Source organism: Chrysochloris asiatica, unplaced genomic scaffold (genome assembly GCF_000296735.1).
Source record: "Chrysochloris asiatica unplaced genomic scaffold, ChrAsi1.0 scaffold00117, whole genome shotgun sequence".
Classification (NCBI taxonomy): Eukaryota; Metazoa; Chordata; class Mammalia; order Afrosoricida; family Chrysochloridae; genus Chrysochloris; species Chrysochloris asiatica.
The window spans coordinates 7,060,882-7,083,030 of record NW_006408635.1 but is presented as its reverse complement, the minus strand read 5'-3'; the positions used below and the strand labels follow the sequence as shown (position 1 = coordinate 7,083,030).

Below are 22,149 nucleotides of genomic sequence, written 5' to 3'. Positions count from 1 at the left end.
AGAAGTTAAGTTACAGGGAGAAGTCAGTTTCAGGTAGAAATAAGTTATAGGTATAAGTCAGTTTCAGACAGAAGTCAGTTACAGGCAGAAGTCAGTTTCAGGTAGAGGTAAGCAGAGGTCTTTCATCAGCAAACCCTCACAGACTTGAACTGAACACATAATGGTTTTGGGCATTCCCTGCAGATGAACGAAGTCCAACTTTTCCACTTACTGAGAGGAAAGATGAATACACTACACACACTTAAGTGAAGCGGAAACAAAGTCTTATCCCTTAAAAGGAGACGGACACTTTTTTCGGGACAGAAAAGACCTTATCAGCAAGGATCTGGGCTAAAAGAAATTCCTCAATTGAGCCGAGAATTTGTTACCTAATCATTGGTTGAAATGGAATTGATTATTTTATTGGAAAATTCTCCTCCTGAAAATCTGACCAGTTGATGAATAGCTGGGTCATCTCCAATGATTTCACATGTTAGTCTATGCTTGGTGAAGATCTCCATACCAGGTTCCAGAGAATTTGACAAAATGGGAGCTTTCTAGTTTCCCATTTTCAATGAACCTGCCTTAGTCTTAACTGAGTGTTATGTGCCATGAGGTCAGCTCTGGCCCACAGTGGCCCTGGAGGACAGAGCAGAACTGTCCCAGGGTTTCCTAGGCTGCCTTCTCTCCTTTAGAGCTGCTGGTGGGCTCAAACCGCCGACCTCTCAGTTAGTAGCAGGGCGCTCCACCCTTGCACCACCATGACTCCGTGCTGTAGAGTTGGTTCTGACTCACAGCAACCCTTGTAAGGTTTTCAGGATGAGGCGGGTGGGTTTGAACCGCTGACCTTGTGGTTGGCAGTCCAGTGCTGACCTTACAGTGCCACACCAGGAGTCCACAGTGAACACTGGTGCTGGTGGTGATGTGCCGTGGAGTGACCCTGAACAGGGTTTCCCAGGCTGTAAATCTTTAAGGGAGCAGAAAGCCTCACTTTTCTCCCATGGAACAGCTGGTAGTTTCAAACTGCTGACCGTGAGATTAGTAGCCTGACTTGTAACCACTATGCTCCCAGAGCTCCTTCAGTGCTCACTAAGTAGGTGGAGATGGCCATTTGGCACAACCCAGGAATAAAAGCCAAATTCATTCAAGATTATTTCACAAAGAACAAAATCTATAAACAAAAATGCAACTGTTTGTCCTTCCTGGAGTGGTTATCAAGTTTTCTGGAAGACGAATCATGACGTCATGTACTTCACTCCTCTTTTCCCCCTCCAGGATTCAGGGAGAGGCGAGTTTTAATATAATAATGATCTTGTGTGCATTGGGGGCTGGAGACAAACAAGAGAGAGTGGAAATAAGGCCACTTCTGTGTTACCCGGTTTCTTTGGCACAGGCCCCGGTAAGCGAATCAAAGCTCAACTTTCTTCAGACAGAGGGGCTGCTGCTTCCTTGCTTTGCTGCTTTCCTTGGTGCCTGGCTTGGTTTTTAAAAAACAAACCTTTGTCTGGGAGGGAAGCCGTGACTCTAGGATGCTTCGAAATAGCACTGGATGATTTGATTCCAATGCATGTGAAACCTGAGGTATGTCAACACATGCCTGCATCTCTCAAATAACTCATTCATCTGTTTATGTGGTGCACATGGTGCTAACCCAGTTGACAGAAGATAGAAGAAAATTCAAGGCAATGCTGAAATCTGAAAATAAAGAGGACAAGAGCTGAAGTTTTCATGGAAAGAAATCTAAATTTGTCAAAAGAAGCTGCAATTGACAGTGGTAAGGATGATGAGCAGCAAGGACAGAGAGTTGCTGAACTGGAGGTGGGCATCTCCAGTGGGAGGAAGCCTCCTCACAGGCCACCTGGGCTGCCCACCACTGCCCAGCTCCAGAGGCACACTGCTACACTCTCTCTGTACTCTAGGCGACTGTGAGTCGGAATCAACTCCATGGTGGGCTTGGTGTTTGGTGAGATTTTGGGAAGCGGCACAGATGTAGTATTAGACACAAGCAACACCTGTCATACAGGGGCCAACCTGATGGGATACTCAGGCAGTCCAGAAAGACTCCAAGTCCCTCCTTCAAACTGCTGACCTTTGCTCTTGCTAAGTGAGAGAGACATGACGCCCTCTCAGCTCTTCCCTGAGCTCTGGGAAAAGATTCCTTCGTGATTTCAGTTCCTTTTCAGAGGAGTAGGCCAGTCCTTCAACTCTCTCCCACCTTCCCAGGAGGCCCTGTAAGTGTTACTGCCACCCAATCCATTCCTCTCTGCATGTACAAGTTCCATTGATCTGAAACCTCGCTAGCGGTATACAAAAGCCCTTGCTAAGCTTTAGGAAGGCTCAGCTGCCTTTACGAACTCTTACCCCGAACCTAACCATACTAACTGTTTGAGTCTTAATGTATCAAGCTCTTTACTGGGTTGGGATTGTTTAAATAAAAAGAATCATTCCATATAACAGCTCTCAAAACTGACAGAGAAATAAATACTTTCTAAGTACATATTCCAAGGTTCACTGATAGATGATTTTTACAGTAGATTTTTTTCTTCTTTTTTTTTGTACGTGTGGAGGTGGGGGAAGCTTGACACTTTAAACAGATAAGAATTGAAGGCAATAGTCAACGATTAATAAAAACATTTAAAGTCAGTGTTACTGTTGCCGTTAAGTGTCATCGAGTTGGTTCCCTGTAGAGGGTTTCTAAGGAGCGGCTGGTGAATTTGAACTGCCAACCCTGTGGTTCAAACTGACATTACAGTCCAGTGCTTCTGGAGCACTACACCGGGACCCCTTAAAATCCACAGGCACCAAAATAATTAAGCAGAAAACTTGTCAACTTCCTTCTTCAACTTTCAGACCCTCTACCTTTTATGTTTGATGTTTACGTGCGAGGCGGCTTCCAAAGTTCATGGAAAATGGAATGAAAAGATAATGGAATTTCCCCACGAACTTTCTGAAGTCCCTCATATTTCTAATACCAACGACACTGCTGATTTGCACACACATTTATACCTACTGGATCACAATTTTTTCTTTGTCATTTGAGGATATTGGGTCATTTGGGTTTTCTCAGGTGTCATTTTTCATGTGTTTTTTTAAAAATTTACATATTTCTTTTGTAGGAAAAAGGGTAGCAATAAAAACAGCAATGTTGCTCAAATTCAAGACATGTACACACACAAGACACACACACACACACACACACAAGGGAGTTCCAAAGGTTCATGGGAAAATGAAATGGAAAGAAAATGGAGTTTTGCACAAACTTTCTGAAGCCACACACAAGAACTCTGAGGGGTAACTTTCAGTTGACACAGGCGTGCGCCATGCTATGGTTCTTGCCTCAGAGCTGATGGCCTCACTCTCCTCCCCAAGCTTCCACACATCTTGCTCCTCTAGACTATGGACACACCAGTACTGGCGGACATGAGGAGAATCTAAGTGGGGTCTCACTACTTATCAGTCTGGGTTCCCCACACAACACAATCACCTGTGACCTGCTTATCTGGAAGAGAAGGGATTGGAATCGCTGTCCCAAATTTCACCAGAAGACGCTCGTATAACCAGTCAAAGTGCTTATACCTGTGGTTGACGGATCGATTTGTGTTCTACAAAAGAAGAGAAAGGAGAGGAGGAGTCACTCTGGCCAAGCATAGCACGTGAAGAAATAACCAAACTGCATCAAGCGATGTAAGCATGATTCTGGGGTACTTACAGTGGGTGTGAGCTGGTACTCAATGTAGCTCTTCAGACCGTACATCTTGGAACCTTTTCTGGGATCTGCTACCACACAGTCGAATGTAGAGGTAGGATAAACCCACATTGGGCCATAGTCGCCAACCTAGACAACATTCCAGGAAGAGTTACTTTTGTTACATGGAAACACAGGCACTAATGTTGATGTAGAAGAGATGGAGTAAGAGTCCTCTGGAGGCTCATTCTTGTTCCTCCTTGAGAAGTTAACATGCTTTGTGTTCCTCTCAGATGCCATAGGGAGAAGACACGTACTGTGGCAAACCCTCTTTCTCCCCCTGTGGGCACCTCAGCCGCTTTCCCTCTTGGGGTGTGTGGGTGGCACAACTTTTCTCTCTTAGTGTTTCTCAAGCTCTATGTGGTGAAGGTCTAGCTTGTTTTAAAACAAAATTCCAATCTATCACAGCTGATGCTGTTGTTGTCGTGTGCCGTCGAGTCGGTTCCGATTCACACAGGCTTTCCAAGGAACAGCTGGTGGGTTTGAATCACCGAGCTTGTGGTTCGCAATCCAGTGCTGATCCTACAGTGCCACGCCAGGACTCCAGGTCACAAGTGGATAGTTTTGTTAATATGGACAATTACACACTTGGATACTTTGACAATACCAAACTGCTGTCAAACTTTCTAAACACTCTCATTTTCTGCAGGCAGCTCAAGTAGACAAAGGTGTGCAGACGAGCAAATGGTCACAGACCTTATTTTGGTGACGCTGTTACAGCTTCTTACAGAAATGGCTTATCAGGTCAGCAATGGGCAGTCAGAGCCTCACCAAGACCAGGATAGCTGCTTCCTCGTGCATCTGCTTGTCCTATTTCATGTCCTATTTCCAAGTGTGACACCCACCTGGGCAAGGTTTGCCAAAGAAGGTTTTCTGACATTCTTCCTCCCCTGTTCTCCTCTGTAGCTGGGGCAAGTGTCCAGGCACTATGCACCAGACCTAGTTCTCTTCAACTTAGAACTGGCAGAGGTGGTGTCTAAAGAATGCATGTGGCAGGCAGCCCCTTGGCGAGCCTTGGGCTCTTGGTATGGGCCAGTGGCAGGCTAGTCCAGCCAGTCTTGATTCACATGGGTTAAGGAAGCTCAAACTGAGCACATGGCTGGTATCACAGGAGATACTTGGGCTCTGGTTTCATTCCTTGCAGCCAGTTACAGGCCCAGCATTCTAATGCAAACCCAAGGGTCTCCTCCTAGAATGCTGTGTTTAATTAGGGAAAACAAAGGGGACCAGCAAGGTGCTGCGTAGGGCTAAGCCTGATTCTGTGTTTAACTAGGGGTAACAAAGGGAACCAGCAAGGTGCTGCGTGGGGCTAAGCCTGCTTCTGTGAAGCACTGTAAGTGGCACACATCTGCTGCCCAATCTTGGTTTCCAAATATACCCAAGGCCAAGGGCGAGGTAGTAGAGGACCGTGGAGACCATGCCCCACAACACCTGCTTCATAAACCCTGGTTGTGACTGTTGATTTCAGAGATCCAGATTGTGGGGTGGCAGATTTTATCAGAGAACACAGAAAAAGTAACGGATGTCCTTCTAGTCTTGAATTGGAGTAAAAGATAAAATGATAATCCAGGAACAGAATAAAATGAAAAATAAATAGGTGGTCTGCAAATGGAACGCGACTTCTAAGGTAAAGATTCACTCAGTGATTCAAAGAGGAGTAAACACAATTCATTAAAAAAAAGTACAGTAAGAAAGTAAAAGGAACGTGCAGGCAACATGGTGATTGAGAGAAAGGAAGAGATTGGTTCCAGCTGAGATCTGGGAGGCACGGCAGATACAGCACAGAAAAGAGGAAGTACAGCCAGTACTAGTTCTTCAGTGTGGAGCCAGGAAAGAGTTGGGTGGGCAGAGTGTGAAGTTCAGAGGTCATGAGGTCAAGAAGGTGACTGACTGGCCAAAGGGGAGGACCCTGAGGACAAACTCCTCATAGGGAACCTGGATACAGGAAGTTCTCGGAAGGCTGTAGAACAGGAATGTCTAATTCTGCCTGTCCCCGTCCCAGGGGGCAGGCCTACAGGGCACCCAGACTAGCTCGAGGTCCTTTAATTCTGCTCCACCACGCTCCACATCGTGACAAAGTCCCTTTTCAGAAATGCCAGGGGCAGGGCCTTGGCTCTAATCCTGTGGAATTGTTTTAAATTTCATGGAAAGAGCAATAATATATGTGCAATATATATATTTAATTAAAAAAAGTCTGGAGAAGGTAGGAAAAAAGGAATCCTTAACCTAATCACTAAAAGAGAATGACTCCACATTTGCTTTGAAGGTAGAAGGAGAAAAGGGGTCCCTGTCCCAGCCCTTCTGCCTGCCCATAAAGCCTTTCCAGGATTTATGTTTTACAAACGTGAAAGGTTCCAGGTGAGTACACAAGGCTCTCCCCATCGTGGGTGACAGGACTAAGTTAGCGGACTCAGAAGACAGCAGGCTAACTCATCAATGGACAGAGAGCGGCGGGAGGCCTCTTGTCCAGAACTTCATTTGGGAATTGAAGCTCATGCTTGGATAGAAACACTACCAGCAATCCAAATGTGGGATGAAATCCAGGAGTCTGCTGTCACTTTGTACAACCATCAGGTGATAGTCTTAGTGATGGCATCAACTCAGCTTATTCCCTGGAGGATCCCTGGTGGCATATGGTTCAAGTATTCAGCTGCTAACCCAAACCACTAGCTGCTCTATGGGAGAAAGATAAAGCAGTCAGTTTCCGCAGAGATGACAATCTTGGAAACCGAGTAGGGCAGTCCTAGTCTGTCACACATGGTCACTGTGAGTCGGAACCAGCTCCATAGCACTGGTTATCTTGACCTAACAGCTGTTTTACTAGAAGACTGATTCTCAACAGAAGACAGGAAAAAGCATTTCATTCCAATCACATGCATATACTTTGTCATGGTTGTTGTAAGTGCCGTCGAGTCGGTTCCAACCTGGTTAGCATTTCCGAAAAGCTGCTGGTGAGTTTGAACTGCTGACCTTGCAATTCAAACTGACCTTGCGTTCCAGGGCATTATCCCACTGCACCACACCAAGACTTACCTAAATATTCTAATCGAGCTAATCACTTAGAGCTGACGGAAAATAGCATGCAAGATCTACTTCAAGATGGTCTACAAGAAAACAAAACTATTGGAGTTCTAGTGTGGCGCTGTGGGCTAATGCGTCAGACAGCAAAGTTATTTGAACTACAAGATTGGTGGTTCGAGCTCACCAGCTGCTCCTTGGAAATCTTATACAGGGTATGGGTCAGAATCGACTCAACGGCACTTCACAACAACAATGGAAATTGGATGAATTACTAATAGTGTTAAAAATATCTACACAATATAATGACAGGCATTAATGTATGTTAATTATCTTTACTACTTCACTTCTAAAATAATAACACATGCCGTCAGTTATTTGGAGCGTTAAATGCATTTGAAAAATACTTTCCAAAACACTAATAGTCCAGTTTGTTTTAAGTTATAATATAATATAATAAGAGTTTAATTAGAAACAAACCAAGCCAACAAAAATAAAGGCACTTACAATGATGGAAATCTTCTCTTTGGGTTTTGCTAGTTGCTTGGCCAACAGATATTGTTCTAGTCCAGGTTTTGCGAATCCAGGAAACCTGATCATGGAGACAAACAGTCCTGAGAGTGCTCCAGCTCTCTCCCACAGTCACTTAATAAAACCATTTTGACCTTGTGTTGTCTTTCAGCAGTACGAGAAGCAGGAATGGAAAGCTCCGGCAATCAGATTGTTCAATGGCCAGTCGGTCATTAAATTACACTTTCTCTGGTAAGAGGACAGTCTGACTCTGAAGGTGTGATGTTTACAGGTATTCTTTGCCTTACTGGGGCTGGAACATTCTATCACCCAAACAAGTGCTCAGGAAGAACAAGAGAACTGTCAGCCCGTTTGTGGAGGCGTGTCGCAAACAGCCAATTGAGTTGGCCGCATATAGGCACCACCACACACTGGCATGCTGATTCCAGGCTAGAGATGCCCTTCAGCATCGTCACTCTGGGAGACTTTCGCTGTTTGCTTTCAGATCTGCCGGTCTCCTAAATCATGAGACATGCCTCCTTTTCAGGCCCCAGAATGTAATAACACCCTGGGGCTTCTTCTAGAAACCAAATCTACACCCAAAGGAGATGCCAGGAATGTGACAGCTGGAATTGCTGTAGAGCTATTCAAAGTGCTACTTCTGAAGATAAGAGTAAACGGGTCTAGGAGTAGAGGTCTCTGGGACCACCAATGGAGAAGAGCCAAGAGCGGGACGCTACCCAGAGAAGCAGGGATGCCTGAGATGGAGACAGAGATGATGACATGGAGGGATGAAGCGGCTGGGGACTTTGGATCCAGAGAGGGAGAGGGACTGGGGGCCGATAACTGGGGTGGGGTGGGGGGAGTGAGTGTAGAGAACGGGTTTCTAGGATGTACCCTTTGGTCAGAAGATGATGCATGGAGGGGACTGGAACCATGGCAATGAAATGATATACGATGGAATGAATGTAAAACTAAAGTTCTCTCACGTAAACTATCATATAATTCACAATAAAACAATTTTTTAAAAAGAAAAGAGTAAATGGGGTTTTGAAATTCTTTTTTCTTATAAGTAGAAAAAATAATGAGGGGTGGGCTGGGGGGTAAGAAAAACGTCCCAGAAAACAAAAGACCTAAAATAAGAAATTTCTAAGCAGAGTACTTCTAAGTTCATGCATACACTGTGTTCCCCCAGGGCTCTTGGTTTCCTACATACTGGACTCCTGACCCCTTCTTTGCCAAGTCACTCCTTGAAGCTCAGCTCACACCACAGAGAACAGAGAGTTGTTCCGAATTTTTCCTGTGACATCTAATTAGCTAAGTGACCTTTTGAGCTTGACTCTCCTGGTGTGAAGAATGGGACCAATATGATTGACCTTCTGAGAAGGCTGCAAAGAGCTTAGAGGTCCTCCTGTAAAGCTCTATGCACCTCGGTCACCTCCTCTTTGAAGGTGTCCCTACAGCCTCAGGAGTGGCGTTCGGTGTTCATCCTGCATCTGCTACACCAGTCTTCACCTGTCACAGCTGTTCCCATTTACACTCACTCTGCAGCCATCCTGAAGAAACCAGTTGTGTTTCTAGGACCCCGAGGATTCTGGGAACATACTTGATGCTTCGTGAGTCAAGGGGCTAACCTGAGATCAGCTATCTGGTAGAAAAAGCTGAGGGAAAACTTGAGAGACTGACAGCTGCCAAGTGCAGAAATTCTACTTCCCACCATTCATTCAACATACGCTGAACGGCAATGCTATGGATTCATTCTCTAAATATTATCATATGATTAAGACAGAGTCTTCTTATGCTCAAGTATACTTAACATTCTTATTCCCTTTGAAAATAAAGGGTTGAGTCCATGACTGGAGTATGGAGTATAGTTGTCATGTGAAGCAGATTAATTGCTGAAAAGGGCTAATTAAAAAAAAAATTTTTTTTTTTACAACTGTAATAAGTTTCATGTTGTTGTTAAGTGCTGTCAAGTCAGTCCCAACTCCTAACAACCCTGCATAGGATTTCTGAGGCTTTAAATCTTAGAGGGAGCAGAAAGCCTCATAGCTCTCCCTCTAAGAGGCTGGTGGGCTTGAACTGCAGACCTTGTGGCTCACAGTCCAGTGCTCATCGCACAGAACCATCACGTTCCTCCTTTATACACTGCTGCTGTTAAATGCCATAGAGTCAGTTCCAACTCAAAGCAACTCTGTATAGGGTTCCCAAGAGCAGCTGGTGAGTTTGAACTGCCAAACTTGCAGTTCAAACTGACCATGCGGTCCAGTGCTTATCAGGACTCCCATCAATACATTACTTGAATTAAATTTTTTAAATGCCACAGGACTTTATATAGTGTCCATTCCCATAGACAGAGAGCGAAGCCTCAGAGGTTTAAATTCAAATTAGAACTGTGCTGGTTTGGTTTCAACCTGGAAGAAATTTCATAGCATAAGGAGTCCTTCATGAAAGCCAAGCCCTGCATTTTGCAGATGAGGAAGCTGAGGGTGAAGCAGGTCACTACTCCACCGAGACTGTACAGTAAGTAAGTGAGGAGGAGCATGGAGGGTGGTGTCTCCCGCTTACTGTCTGACGGTAGAAAAGAGGCTCCAGGAGAGTGCTGTAGTTTATGTGTGTAGGGTCTGTCCGTGCAACCGAGTAGGACACGGTCTCATGAAAGAAACTGGACAGAGGAGCAGACAACGTGGGCAGTGAGGAGGAATGCCTTTAATGACCTGACACTATTTAAATACACTGTAGGGAACTTGTAGGTAGGACTCACTATGTTTACATGCATGTAGCTCTGTCAGTTTGTCCTACTGTGGTGGCTTGTGAGTAGCTGTGATTCTGGAAGCTATGTCACCGTATTTTAAATACCAGCAGGGTCACCCAAGGTAGACAGGTTTCAGATGAGCTTCCAGATGAAGACAGACTAGGAAGAAGGAGAGATAGAGTACTTTCGAATATTTTGTCACTGAAAACCTTATGAAGAGCAGTGAACGCAGTTTGAGGAGAACATTAAAAGTACCCTGGCTGCCAGAAGAACAACCTGGAAGAAGTACAACCAGGATGCTGAGACTTCATCTCTCGTACTTTGGACATGTTATTATCAGAAGGGACCAGGGACCTGGAGATGGCTATCATGCTTGGTAAAGTGGAGGAAGCCCTCCAGTGAGATGCACTGGCACGGATGCAGCAGCAATGGACTCAGGAGGAGCAACAATGGTGAGGCTGGTGCACGAGTTTCGTTCTGTGTTCATAGGGTCGCTATGAGTCGGTAGCGATTTGACACTACCACAGTGAGCTCGAGGTATCTACTAGCTATCTAACAGGATGTGTTCAGTGGTTTCACAGGCACTTTTCTATTGGTCATTTCAGAAACGGTAACTATCTCCAGCAGAATTGCTGACTTCAGAGAATTTGGACGATTCTTAGGAAGGTTACAAAACGGACATCCTTCAAGCGGCACTGGTATAAACCAGAGACTTCTCCAGAACAGCCATGTTGAGGTCTGTCTGTAATTCCTCACACAGGCCGGGCTCCCAATCCCATGTCCTGTCCCCATCTCCTCTCAGGGGGCTCCCCCACGCTGTGTTCCACCCCCATCTCCTCACAAGGCCAGACTCCCTCACCCCATGTCCTGTCTCCATCTCCTCTCATGGGGCTCCCCCACCCCATGTTCTACCCCCATCTCCTCACAAGGCCGGACTCCCCCATCCCATGTCCTGTCTCCATCTCCTCTCATAGGGCTCCCCCACCCCATGTTCTACCCCCATCTCCTCACAAGGCTGGACTCCCCCACCCCGGGTCCTGTCCCTATCTCCTCTCATGGGGCTCCCCCACCCCATGTCCTGTCCCCATCTCTGCACACAAGCCGGACTCCCCCGCCCTCTTTCAAACTCACTTGTTTAGTGGCAGCTTCATGGAGGATGCTCCACCCCGCCCTCGATGAGCACCCCCTGCTTCAGCGGACTCTGAATCTTTAAAGTAGGGTGATGCCGACTTGGGGTCATCCCAGTCTTCATCCCACTCATCGTCATCACCGGTTGCTACAGTGGGAACAGAAGATCCAATACCGGTAAAGGAAAAAGAAAATAAAACAAAATTTTGGTTAATCTTGGCCTAGCCACACCCACCCACTGGGCAAATGGACAATTGAAAATGACGAAGAAAAGGATGCCGGACGGAAGTGAAACACAGAGGCCAAGAGCAGAAGCTGTAGTTAGACAGCTGAAGTTACTGACTCTGGACGTTAGTGTGATCTCCTGAAGCCTTGGTCTCCCGTCCACAAAATGAAACCCACATCTCACAGAACGGATGTGAAGATTTCATACAAAAACAGTTAGAAACCATCTATTTTTGAGTGCCTGGAAAATAGGAGATGGTCAACAAATTGAAATTTATCTTTCTGGAAGAATTAATCAAGATTATATTGTTGGAAAACAAATGCTTTGTTATTGTCATGTTTACAACTCAAATAATGACATCTGGCAAGCCATGCTCTGGCCCCGCGCCACACCGAAAAGGAGACATGGTGAAGCCCTTCACCTAGTTTACAGAGAAACAAATGCACTGCTGTTGGTGAGTGCTACTGAGTTGGTTTCCACGCACAGAGACCCTGCCTGCATAAGGTTTCCGAGGAGCAGCTGGTAGATTTGAACTGTCAAGCTTGTGATTCACAGTCCAGAATTCATCCTAAATTTTAAAATGGGAAGATCAGATTTCCACCCCTGCTCTAAAAAATCATGGGGCTCTAGAAGGCTTGGTCTGCTTTCCTGCAATGCCATCAATCATCGGAGCCTGAGGTTGCCCCTTCAGACAGACAACCAGATCCCTGCCTGGCCGGCTGTGTTCTCTATGTAGGAATCGGGCCCCAGCAAGTGTGTGAGTATGTGGTCTCTTGACAGACAGTCAAGATTGGACTCAGTTACCTTGCATCTGATCTAGAAGACTAGGTTTACCCCTCCTGAGTAACGAGAGCCATGCCTTGACCTAAGAGCACCCCATGCCCAGCCGGGCCCCTTCGTACCTGGTCCTTGGTAGGCCTGAGGATGGCCAAAGGCAGCGTCCCAGTTATTGGAGGCGTTTCTTTGGGCGGCGGCACCTTCAGGCTTGGCGCTCCAACCGTCAGTGCCCTCCCAGTTCCCGGATTTGGATGCATTCCAGGCGGACCAGGGGTCGTTGCTACCACTGACCTGTGTTGTCGGGGGTGAGAGAGAAGGAGGGTTTGTGACTTCTAGAAACCACCACCCAGTTAAACAGGAACCCCATGACAACAGAACACCAACAGAATTGGTCTTAAACAGTTTTAATTTTTAATACTAAGAACTGTCTAACACATAAACTAGGGGCTATTGTGTTGACCCCATGTGTGGTCTGGCGGAGATGCACTCGATCTCTGGGGTTTTGAAAGGAGATCGCCAGGCCTTTCTTCTGAGGTACTGACGACTGGTTGTGACTCCCCGCCTTCCAGTGAGGAGGATGTGTTTCACTCATTGTAGCGGCTTTTTAGCAGTATGTTGTATTTTTAACTAGGCTTTTAAATTTTTATTTCACACAGTCCGGGGTGGGGGTGGGGGTGGGAATCAGAGTAAAAGAAGAAGAATTTACTATTTGAAAAAAAGACATGCCTATCAATCACCGGAAGACCTAATTCACTCTTGCAAAGACAACTGCCCTTCTTCACAAATTCCTTGAGTAAAGGAAACGGCCCACAGACAGAGACCTTTGTTTTCAAACAGGTGGTGGTGGTATGCTCTGACCTTGTATAGGGTTTCCAAGGCCATAAACAGAGCAATGGGCCCAAATATCCCAAATGATACTTCCTGCTCTGAACTTTCTTTTTGAAGATAGATCCGCGCATGCAGACTGCATCATTCTTTGGATGACCCCAGAGAATTCCACTATATTTACTGCCCAGAACTTAAGCACCTTAACTGAAGCTCCCTGGCCCAGCCCACAGGATCTGCTGCTGTAATAATGCTGCAACGCACTCACGTGCACATCCATTCCCATGAACAGAGCGGCTGAAGAGGCTGTTTGTGTACAATGGGGAAAGTCACAGTGACCTTCCCACACCCACGAAGCCAAGTGGGGCAGTGCTTTGTATTTTTAATCTTACATAAAAGGGGGGCATCTATTCTCCAAAATTATTTTCAAAATATTTTTTCCCATTACTCCTTCAAGTACAAGGGGAATTCTTTTAATTCATGGAAGAATTCTATGATTTTTTCATTCCATCTTTCTACCATTTTTTAAAAGCCCCTTGTAATTTTAGAGTTTTGTTAATCATTATAATGTAGAAATATCATGTGACAGCAGACGACACAATTCAAAAGAACGCTGCAATAGGCGCTCTGGCTCCAACCCTGCACCCCAGCCTCCAGCCTGCCCACCTCCAGCCTCCAGCACTGCACCCCAGCCTCCAGCACTGCTCCCCAGACTCCAGCCCTGCTCCCAACCTCCAGACCTGCCCACCTTCAGACTCCAGCCCTGCTCCCAGAACCTTCTAGTGTCCACAGTCAACCACCCTCTTTGTGGTTTGTTTACTTGCTGATTTTTTTTTTTTTAAAACATAGAAATCTTGAGAACAAACAAGATGGCAGATCGGGTGGAAATGCAGTAAACATAGAAATCTTTGGTCTATCTAGAATTTATTTCAGTAAAAGAAATGGAATAGGAATACAGGTTAATTTTTTCTTGCCCCCAGTCTACTGTCCAGACACTTTTCCGTGCCAATTTGGAAGGTCACCGTTGTCACATAGGAAGTTTGGGTTAATTTCTGGACTTTTCTAGACTAATGTGAGCCCTGCTTTGGGGCTATAGGATAAGCACTGGACTGCTAACTGCAAGGTCGGCAGTTCAAACCCACCAGTCATTCCTGGAAAACCTGCACAATGTCTCTATGAATCAGAACCAACTCGATGATCTGAAACAACAGCTAGACTAATAATGTGAACTTTCACTGTTAGAATAAGTTGCAAGTTTTCAAATGTATTGTTTTTTCTATTGAATCACTTTAAATGTCCCCATAAATTCAGGAAAAAGTCATAGTACCTCTCCCCACAGCTCCCCTCACAATTAAGGTATTGAATCTGTGTATCCAAGACATGAACTAAAAAGTTTTCCCTTTTGTTCAAGTCTTCTCTCTTATATTTAAAAAAGAAATATACTGGTAGTGGTTAAAAAAGACAGGGAGAAACAGAAATTTGCACAAACTTACCCTCCTAAGTGTCTCACATGGCTCTGTAATTTTTTAAGAACTCTGTGAACTAAGTGAAGCTTGGCAGCTCATCAGTTTCACATCCAACAAATCACACACTTGTTTCTCCTCGGTGGCCGCCACCCCCTACTCCCCCACCAGTGTCTCAACACTTCTCCCACTTCTCACCTCTCCCACCCCACCCCACCCTCTGAACCGTGTCCTGGGTGAAGGCTGACCCTTCTATGGTGTGTGTGTACCTCTCCTCTGTTGTTGTGCCCTCTGTCTACCCACCCACCCCTGCCTGGCTGGCCGAGAACGAAGCTGCAGGGTGACTTCAGGGTGTCTGTGAGGTATTAAATTGCTATAGTGGCTGCCGCACTGTGGTGGCTCAGGGACATCTCAGATGCATCTAAAAAGCAGTCCCTGTGTTACCTGTGGAGGTGTGAGTTCACCCTAGCCCCCTAGCTCGAGGAGAAAGTGCAGTGCCTACTGCTGTCAGTCTACGTCCCTTAGGAACTCTAGAAAGCCACTTCATCCACTGACAGGGAGCTCCCTCAGCGTGCAGGAGAAAGGCTCTCTGCTCAGGGCCTGACCATGGGGTGAATGGAATCCTGCCTTACTGCATTTGTCTTTGCTGTCTGTTGTTAAGTGCCTCAAGTGGTTCAGACTCCTAGTGACCCTGTATAGGGTTTCTAAGGAGCGGCTGGTAAGTTTGAACTTCTGTCTTGAGGTTCAAACCAACCTTGTAGTCGAGTGCTTATTCGTCAGCAATGCACACACTCTGTGCTCTGTAAACTGGGAGGTGGCATTTCTAGGATAAAATTTCAAAAAGTAAGGCTGTTCTGGAAAATGAAGTGGCAAAGCATACAGACAAGGAGCCGCTGTCTGAGCAGGACCTGTGGTGACAGGACTCAGGGAGGGTCAGTTAAAGGGTGACCATGAGGCCACAGTGAGGAGCCTGGCCCAGGAGTCGGGCTGAACAGGCTCAATCCTAGCTCGATTACTTCCCAGCTGTGCCAGGATGGAAACCCAGGCAGACACACACCAGGGAAACAGAAGCAACAGAGGCAACACACTGGACAAGAACTTTTGGAAAATCACACATCTTACAGATACACAATTCAGGTAGAAGCAGGCAATGATAAGAACACTGGTCCACTGCGTGGGTTTTAGATCCTTTTATGAAACTGCTGACATTTGAATCAGGTAAATTTCATGTCGGTTCGGTGGCCAAGAACTTCAGCTCTGGAGAGCCTGTCTGGGTTTAGAGCCCAGCCTGACCACTTACTTACTAGCTGTGTGAACTTGGCCAATTTGCTTCACTTTAGGTCTTGACTTCCACACCTATTGCTGTTGTTGTTAAGTGCTGGTGGAGTCAGTACCGACTCATAGTGCCCCTGTATAGGGTTTCCTAGGAGCGCTGGTGAGCTTAAACCACCAATCAGCATGTTAATCTGCAGCACTACATTAACTCCTCCACACCTCACCTTACTTTCCTCCTGGGGACTTTGTAAGGATTAAATGACACAATACCTGGCAGGCAGGGGCTCATCTAGAACAGAAGGAAAAGAAAGAAGCGAAGCGAGGCACTCCTGTGACGGGACAGATTCCTACCTGAGTAGTAAGTACAACTACAGTTTTGCTATAGAGGAAAAGGCTAGACCTGTTTTATCACCGGGTCAATGTCTAATGAAGGAGATGACAACAGGCAATTAAGAGACTTCCTATTGGAAGCAAAGTTCTGTTTCCTTCAGACACACAGAAGAAAGAGGAAATAGAGAGAGGTTTCCCCATAAATCCAATGGTAATGCTCAGTCTTTACTGTGCTCAACATGCTTTCAATGCACAAAACGTTGAGCTCTGACTTGTCTCATGGCCGACCCCTGTGGTTAACAAACTGTTTACAGTGAGTTGGTTTAGCAATCCTTTGGCCCGACTTTTCGACTCTCAACCCCTGTCATCTCTGGGGTCACTGAACTGCAGACACATGTGTTCTGCTCTGCCTCCAAGGGCCTCCGCCACACTCCACCTCCCTCTCCCTCCTCTCTCATTTGCACTGAGCAGTACCTTTGTCCTTGTCTGCTCCTGCCTTTCATGTTACTGAGCACCTCCAATGAAAAGTCCTTCCTGAAACCTCCCTTCTTACGGCATACATTTGCCAGGTCTTCAACCCCAGACACCTGTCCAGTTCTTGCTTATCGCCCATTTTGTGTCACCTGCCCAGAACTCTAGGAGGACACCTCACCTAAAATAGGTCCCTTACTCGAGAGAAAAGATTCATTTCAGGGTTAGTCAACGATTGACTCCTTTTACCTTCAAGTTGGAATTTTACCTTATTTATGGAAGACGAAGGAGAAGGAGAAGATGAAGAAGGTGGTGACTGGCTGAGACTTTCAGTACAACCAATATGAGCCAAAATATCCACCTTAAAACAAGAAAGGTGCCCAGTGAATGGAAAAAAAGAGCGTACCAGTTTCTAATGAATAATAATAAAACAGCAAATTCATGGCAGGGTTAAATTCACCAGGGAATGAATGCTAGCATGCCACTCGTTCATAAACACTGCATGCAAAAACCTTCTGCTGTGTAGCTACAGGCTATCTGCACTGCACAAGTCTGTGGCTTCGTACTACAATACAGCACCACCGAAAACCACCAAAGGCATACAACACAGCAAGACCGGAACAAAGACCATGCAAGTAACACAGCCACTAACAGAAACCGCAGAGAACACCTTATAGCCAAGCTTTAAAAAGGGTAAAGAGGTTGAACTTCTTTGCTTCCAAAGTCACCAGCTGATCTGAGATCCCACGCAAGGAAGAAGTCAGCCAAGAGCAGCCAAGCTGCCCAGCCTGCTGGAAGCCAGCATGGGCCTGTCCTGAGCACTCCTAAGCCCAGGACAGGAGTCCAGCCAGCCTGAACTCCCTGAAACAAGTGAGTGCAGGGCACTGAAGTTGTGGCTGGCTGGTTGGGCAGCATCACCAGGGCAACAGAGAATGTGTATATACTCCCAGGCGACCAATCAGTGACCAGGTTGTAGTACAGTGGCCACAAGGGCAACTTCGGAGCCCAATTTCCAAGCTTCAGACCCCAGCTCCATCCCCAGCCAGCAGGACAGTCACTGCTCTTAACGACTGGATCCTCTCCTATGAAGCAGGTGCTGAAATCCCGTTTCCTGCTTGAAATAAGCTTGGTTCTGGAAATCATTAATATACAAAGTAGACACTCAAGATGGAGTAACTGGGAACTGACAGATGCTCACACTGGAAGTTACACACCACAACAAAACAACTGAAAAGTGTTTCCAATCAGTGGGCATCAGATAGTGAAGGCTGTGGTCCCCGAGCCACGAAAACGTTAAGGTGGGGGTACCACTGCCCCCATTTACTGCCTGCAGACACTTCCCAGGGACCCACATAAAGGCAGTGGTCCCTGTGAGTTGCGGAGACAGAGCTGGGAGATGGGGCAGGGTGCCGGTGAGGAAAGAGTTATATGAGAGAACTAAGATGCAAAGAGCAATGGGGAAGGAGACTGCAGACTTTCCTCTTGGCTATTCAGGGTTTTCTAATTTTCTACCACACACATATACTGCTTCTGTAACAACAGATTTGTTGTTGTTGTTAGGTGCCATCAAGTCAGTACCGACTCATAGCAACCTTATGCACAGCAGATCGAGACACTGCCCAATCCTGGGCCAACCTCACTATTGTTGCCACACTTGAGCCCACTGATGCTGCCACTTGGCCAATCCACCTCTCTGGGGGGTCTTCTTCGTTTTCTCGGACCCTCCACTTTACCAACAGAAGGTTATGTTTAAAGAAAGTAAGCCATGATATTTTCAATCACTCATATGCACATGAAAGTTGGGCATTGAATAGGGAAGACCATTTAAGAATTGATGCATTTCAGTTATGGTGTTAGAGAAGAATACTTAAAGTACCATGGATTGCCAGAGAATATTTAAAGTACCATGGATTGCCAGAAGAACAAACAAATCTGTGTTAGAAGTACAGCCAGAATGCACTCTAGAAGCCAGGATGGCAAGACTTTGTCTCTCATACTTTGGACAAATTATCAGAAGGGACCAGTCTCTGGAGAAGGCTATCATGCTAGGTAAAGTAGAGGGTCATCGCAAAAGAAGACTAGCCGAGGAGATGGACTGGCACAGTGACAGTAGCAATGGACTGCAGCGTAGTGACTGTGAGGATGAGGATGGCACAGGACTGGGGGCAGTGTTTTGTTCCATTGTGAACAGGGTCTCCTTGAGTCGGAACCCACTCAACAGCATCTAACAACAACAACACTAGTCAGCAACTGCTGACATGAAGTTAAGTTCTGGATTTGTTGGTGTTTATCTTGTTACATTTTGCTTCTTATATGATATTCTTGGGGAAACTGGACTTGTGAAAAGCGAACGGTCATTCTGACAATAGATTTGTCAGAAGTCAGTCAGACTGGACAAGGGCTTGTCTGGGTACATGGTGAGACCTTACTCTTTCCAGGAGGCAGACAGAACAGGGTCCAAGAGGATCACAATTCCCTGTACAAATCGTGGGAATAACAAGTTTGGAAAAGACGCTGACAGAGATGGAGGTGTGGGTAGTAAGCTCCAGGGGTTCCCTCTGTGTTCACTAATACTTCCCTCTGGCTTCCTATCAAGCCGGGAAACAAGTGAACAAAGGATATACGAAGCTCAAAAGATGCCAATGAGCAGTCACAGCGACCACTACCCAGCTGGTTGCTTAGAGTGAACGTCTAAACTCCAATCCAGGTTAGCATAGACCATTCAGGTGGAAAAGTCTACCAGGTGGGAGGAAGAGCCCAGTCCCAGGCCCTAGTCATGGGGGAGAGACCACCAGCATCCAACAGTCAACCTTACGGGCACAGAAGGAACACTTGGACCTTTTCTTTGTCATGTCATTGTCCGGCCTAAGTAGATCCTGATCAGTTACAGCCTAATACATGTTTCCTGCTTAGAAGGAAAGGAGGGAGGGCGGAAAGAAGGAATTTGGTAACTAGATACTTTTAGGGCAAGACTTTCCCAGAGGCTTACAACACAAATGAGTGAGAAATGACTTTGCTTTGTGAAGGCTGAGGATTTCTTTTTGAGTAAAGTGTCTGCATGATTGAGAAACCTTTATCTCCATTCTTCATCTATCAAATACCATGTGGCAATCAGGTTAGAACGTGGCCTCAGAGCAAGAAATAGCTGCTTCCTGGTCCCAGGAAAATTTCAGAACGTCTATTAAACATTTAACTCTTTTTCTCGAAAAGGCCTACTGAGGGTGTGAGATTCTCTTATAGAAAAAGTCGAACTATTTCAGTTCAAATACAAAAGAACTTATAAAATTTCTTGTCTTGTTCTTTAGAGATCTTTTGCTCAAAGTATAACATCTGATTCTACAGATAAATCTCTACTGGCTTCAGAAAACAACTAAGGCAAACAAAGTTTGCACGTTCTTTTGAAAACGAGGCTAGATCGTAAGAACAGCTGAATCCATTTGTAATCCAGAACATCAACCACACAGTTACAACTGGTCCACACTCTGAACCCACAGGTACCAATTACAGCTATTCCCCTCCTAAAATAGAACCAGATAAATGAATAGCTATTCCTTGGATTCATTTTGAGAGGTTACTGGCTTATGTGGCTTAGTCTTTAAGCAGCTCTCTGTAAAGAGTCAGATGGTACTACAGTTCAAGGGCCATCTGCTTCCCGACAGCCTTGTCTATGGCCGTCCCTGTGGAGTGGTGTTTATGAACACTCCTCTGTGAAGGGCTCCACGGACATCGGGCTGACTGATCCTCTAGCACAACGGTTTTAGGTTAAAAAAAAAGGTACTTTTGTCATTTGTTTCCATTTGGACAAAAACCAACCAACCAAACAATAACAAAAACTCTCTTCCCTATAAATCTCACTGACATGGATTCTGAAAGGTCCCCTAGACGAACACAGTTGTCATGGAAGGCAACGATGGGGGATAAACAAAGCCTGGCAACTGGGATTGGGGCCTAACGCAATTTTGAAGGCAGATGTCCACAATTCTTACGAACAGTTGGATAGAACTTTCCTGATAAAACCTTGTAATCACAGAAAGGGATTCCTATGCAATGGGGTGAACACAGGTGGTGGGGGTGGGGGTGCAGTTTTTCAATAAAGGATTCTGTAAAGAGGAACTCTCACTAAGCAGCTATGAGAAATCTAAGGCACTTGAGATGGACTCGAGATAATGAAACAGCAAGCAAATCTAATTCCTTTGTGAAGTTTTCTTTTAATAATCGATTTTTAAAGGGACTAAAAAATGGCCTAAAAGTGGGCTTTTTCAAGAAATGAGGACACCAAATATACTGCCAGCATAAAATTCTAGTGCTTTCCTCATCCCTGAACCCCGAAGAATTCCTTTACAGCAAATACCAGAATGTTGAAAATATCACCCCTGAATCCCGAAGAATTCCTTTCTAGCAAATATCGTAACATTGAAAATCTCCTCCCCCCTTAGCCCTGAAGAATTCCTTTATAGCAAATATCAGAATGTTGAAAATCTCTGCTATCACAGGGAGGAACAATCAGGGAAAGGAGGGTGTGTCTGCGCATGACTTAGTCTGGTGCAACTAAGTCATGCATCAGCGTCACTGACGTGTGCATGTAGGAACTGTTGAGCTGGTGTATGTTCCGCTGGGTACAGTCTCAACAACAAATATCATTATTTTTGAAATCTTGGTATAAAAAAACACATTAGCTCTAAATACCTACTTAACGTCAAGCATTTCTATAACACTCAAATGCTTTTAAATAAATAAACAACAATGACAAAGAGTGTTCTGTAAGGGATTGCACCAAATCTGAACGGGGTCCCCTTTCAGATGGTACGGTGAGGGCCGAGTAGACAGCATTCTTAGTCCTCTAAGCAACATTGAAAATACACCTTCCTTTAGATGGCATTTCAGGTTGAAATCTGTAAGTTTCTCATCATATTTTATCTTTTGAGGCATTTATGACCAAACAAAAAATTATTCAGACACGTGTGGGGCATTCTGTTGTGGTGCTAGGCCTCCTACAGGCTACTGGGAACTGAAGATAAGAAGGCCGATTGTCCACTTACCACTGAGCTTCCAAGTTGATACATAAGTAACAGTGATAATTTGTGAGATGTAATACAAGAGTCAGAAATGGGCCAGAGAGAACCCAGCAGGAGGAAAGACAACCAAACCAAAGCTTGATGAAAGACAAAAAAAGGTGTCTGGGCTCAGCCCCGAGGGGTGGCCCGTTGGCTAGGTGTCAGTCTGGGAGAGAGCCAGAGATACAAAGAAAAGATTGGACACCATGGGGCACGTGCGGACCACAGCCATGTGGGATAAGGCTGGCCACACTGCCGAATCATGGAAACAGAATGGAGGCTGGAAACGCATCCAGAACAATTAGAAATCAAATGAATTTCTTCTTCAGCTTTCCTACCAAACAACTGTTCAGTGTCTGCTTGCACAACTCTGATATGAACTGACCTCCCCTCCCCACAGCCAGTCCTTATTTCAGCAGGCAAGGGGGGAGGAGGCGGTCCTAATGTTTCTTGAGCAGAGAGTTGGCATATTTACAGTCTTTTTTGAAGCATCGATGTCTAAGATAACAACAATGCACTATTATTAAGGCCTTACTAAGTACCAGGGGAGTCCTGACTCTGGTAGCGTAGTGGTTACGAATCGCGCTGCGAAC

General features: G+C 45.6%; 1 protein-coding gene across 1 annotated transcript in view; it reads right to left on the bottom strand.

Annotated features, from left to right (window-relative positions):
- The window catches only part of SNX9 (sorting nexin 9), a 177,616-nt gene that overhangs the window by 28,069 nt on the left and 127,398 nt on the right, over positions 1–22,149 (bottom strand). The window contains exons 9-13 of the mRNA XM_006868478.1: positions 12,264–12,429; positions 11,139–11,283; positions 7,250–7,334; positions 3,689–3,814; positions 3,464–3,581 (exon numbers count right to left, since the gene is read on the bottom strand). Of these exons, the coding sequence (XP_006868540.1) occupies positions 3,464–3,581; positions 3,689–3,814; positions 7,250–7,334; positions 11,139–11,283; positions 12,264–12,429 (640 nt within the window). The remainder of the gene's footprint in view (positions 1–3,463; positions 3,582–3,688; positions 3,815–7,249; positions 7,335–11,138; positions 11,284–12,263; positions 12,430–22,149) is intronic.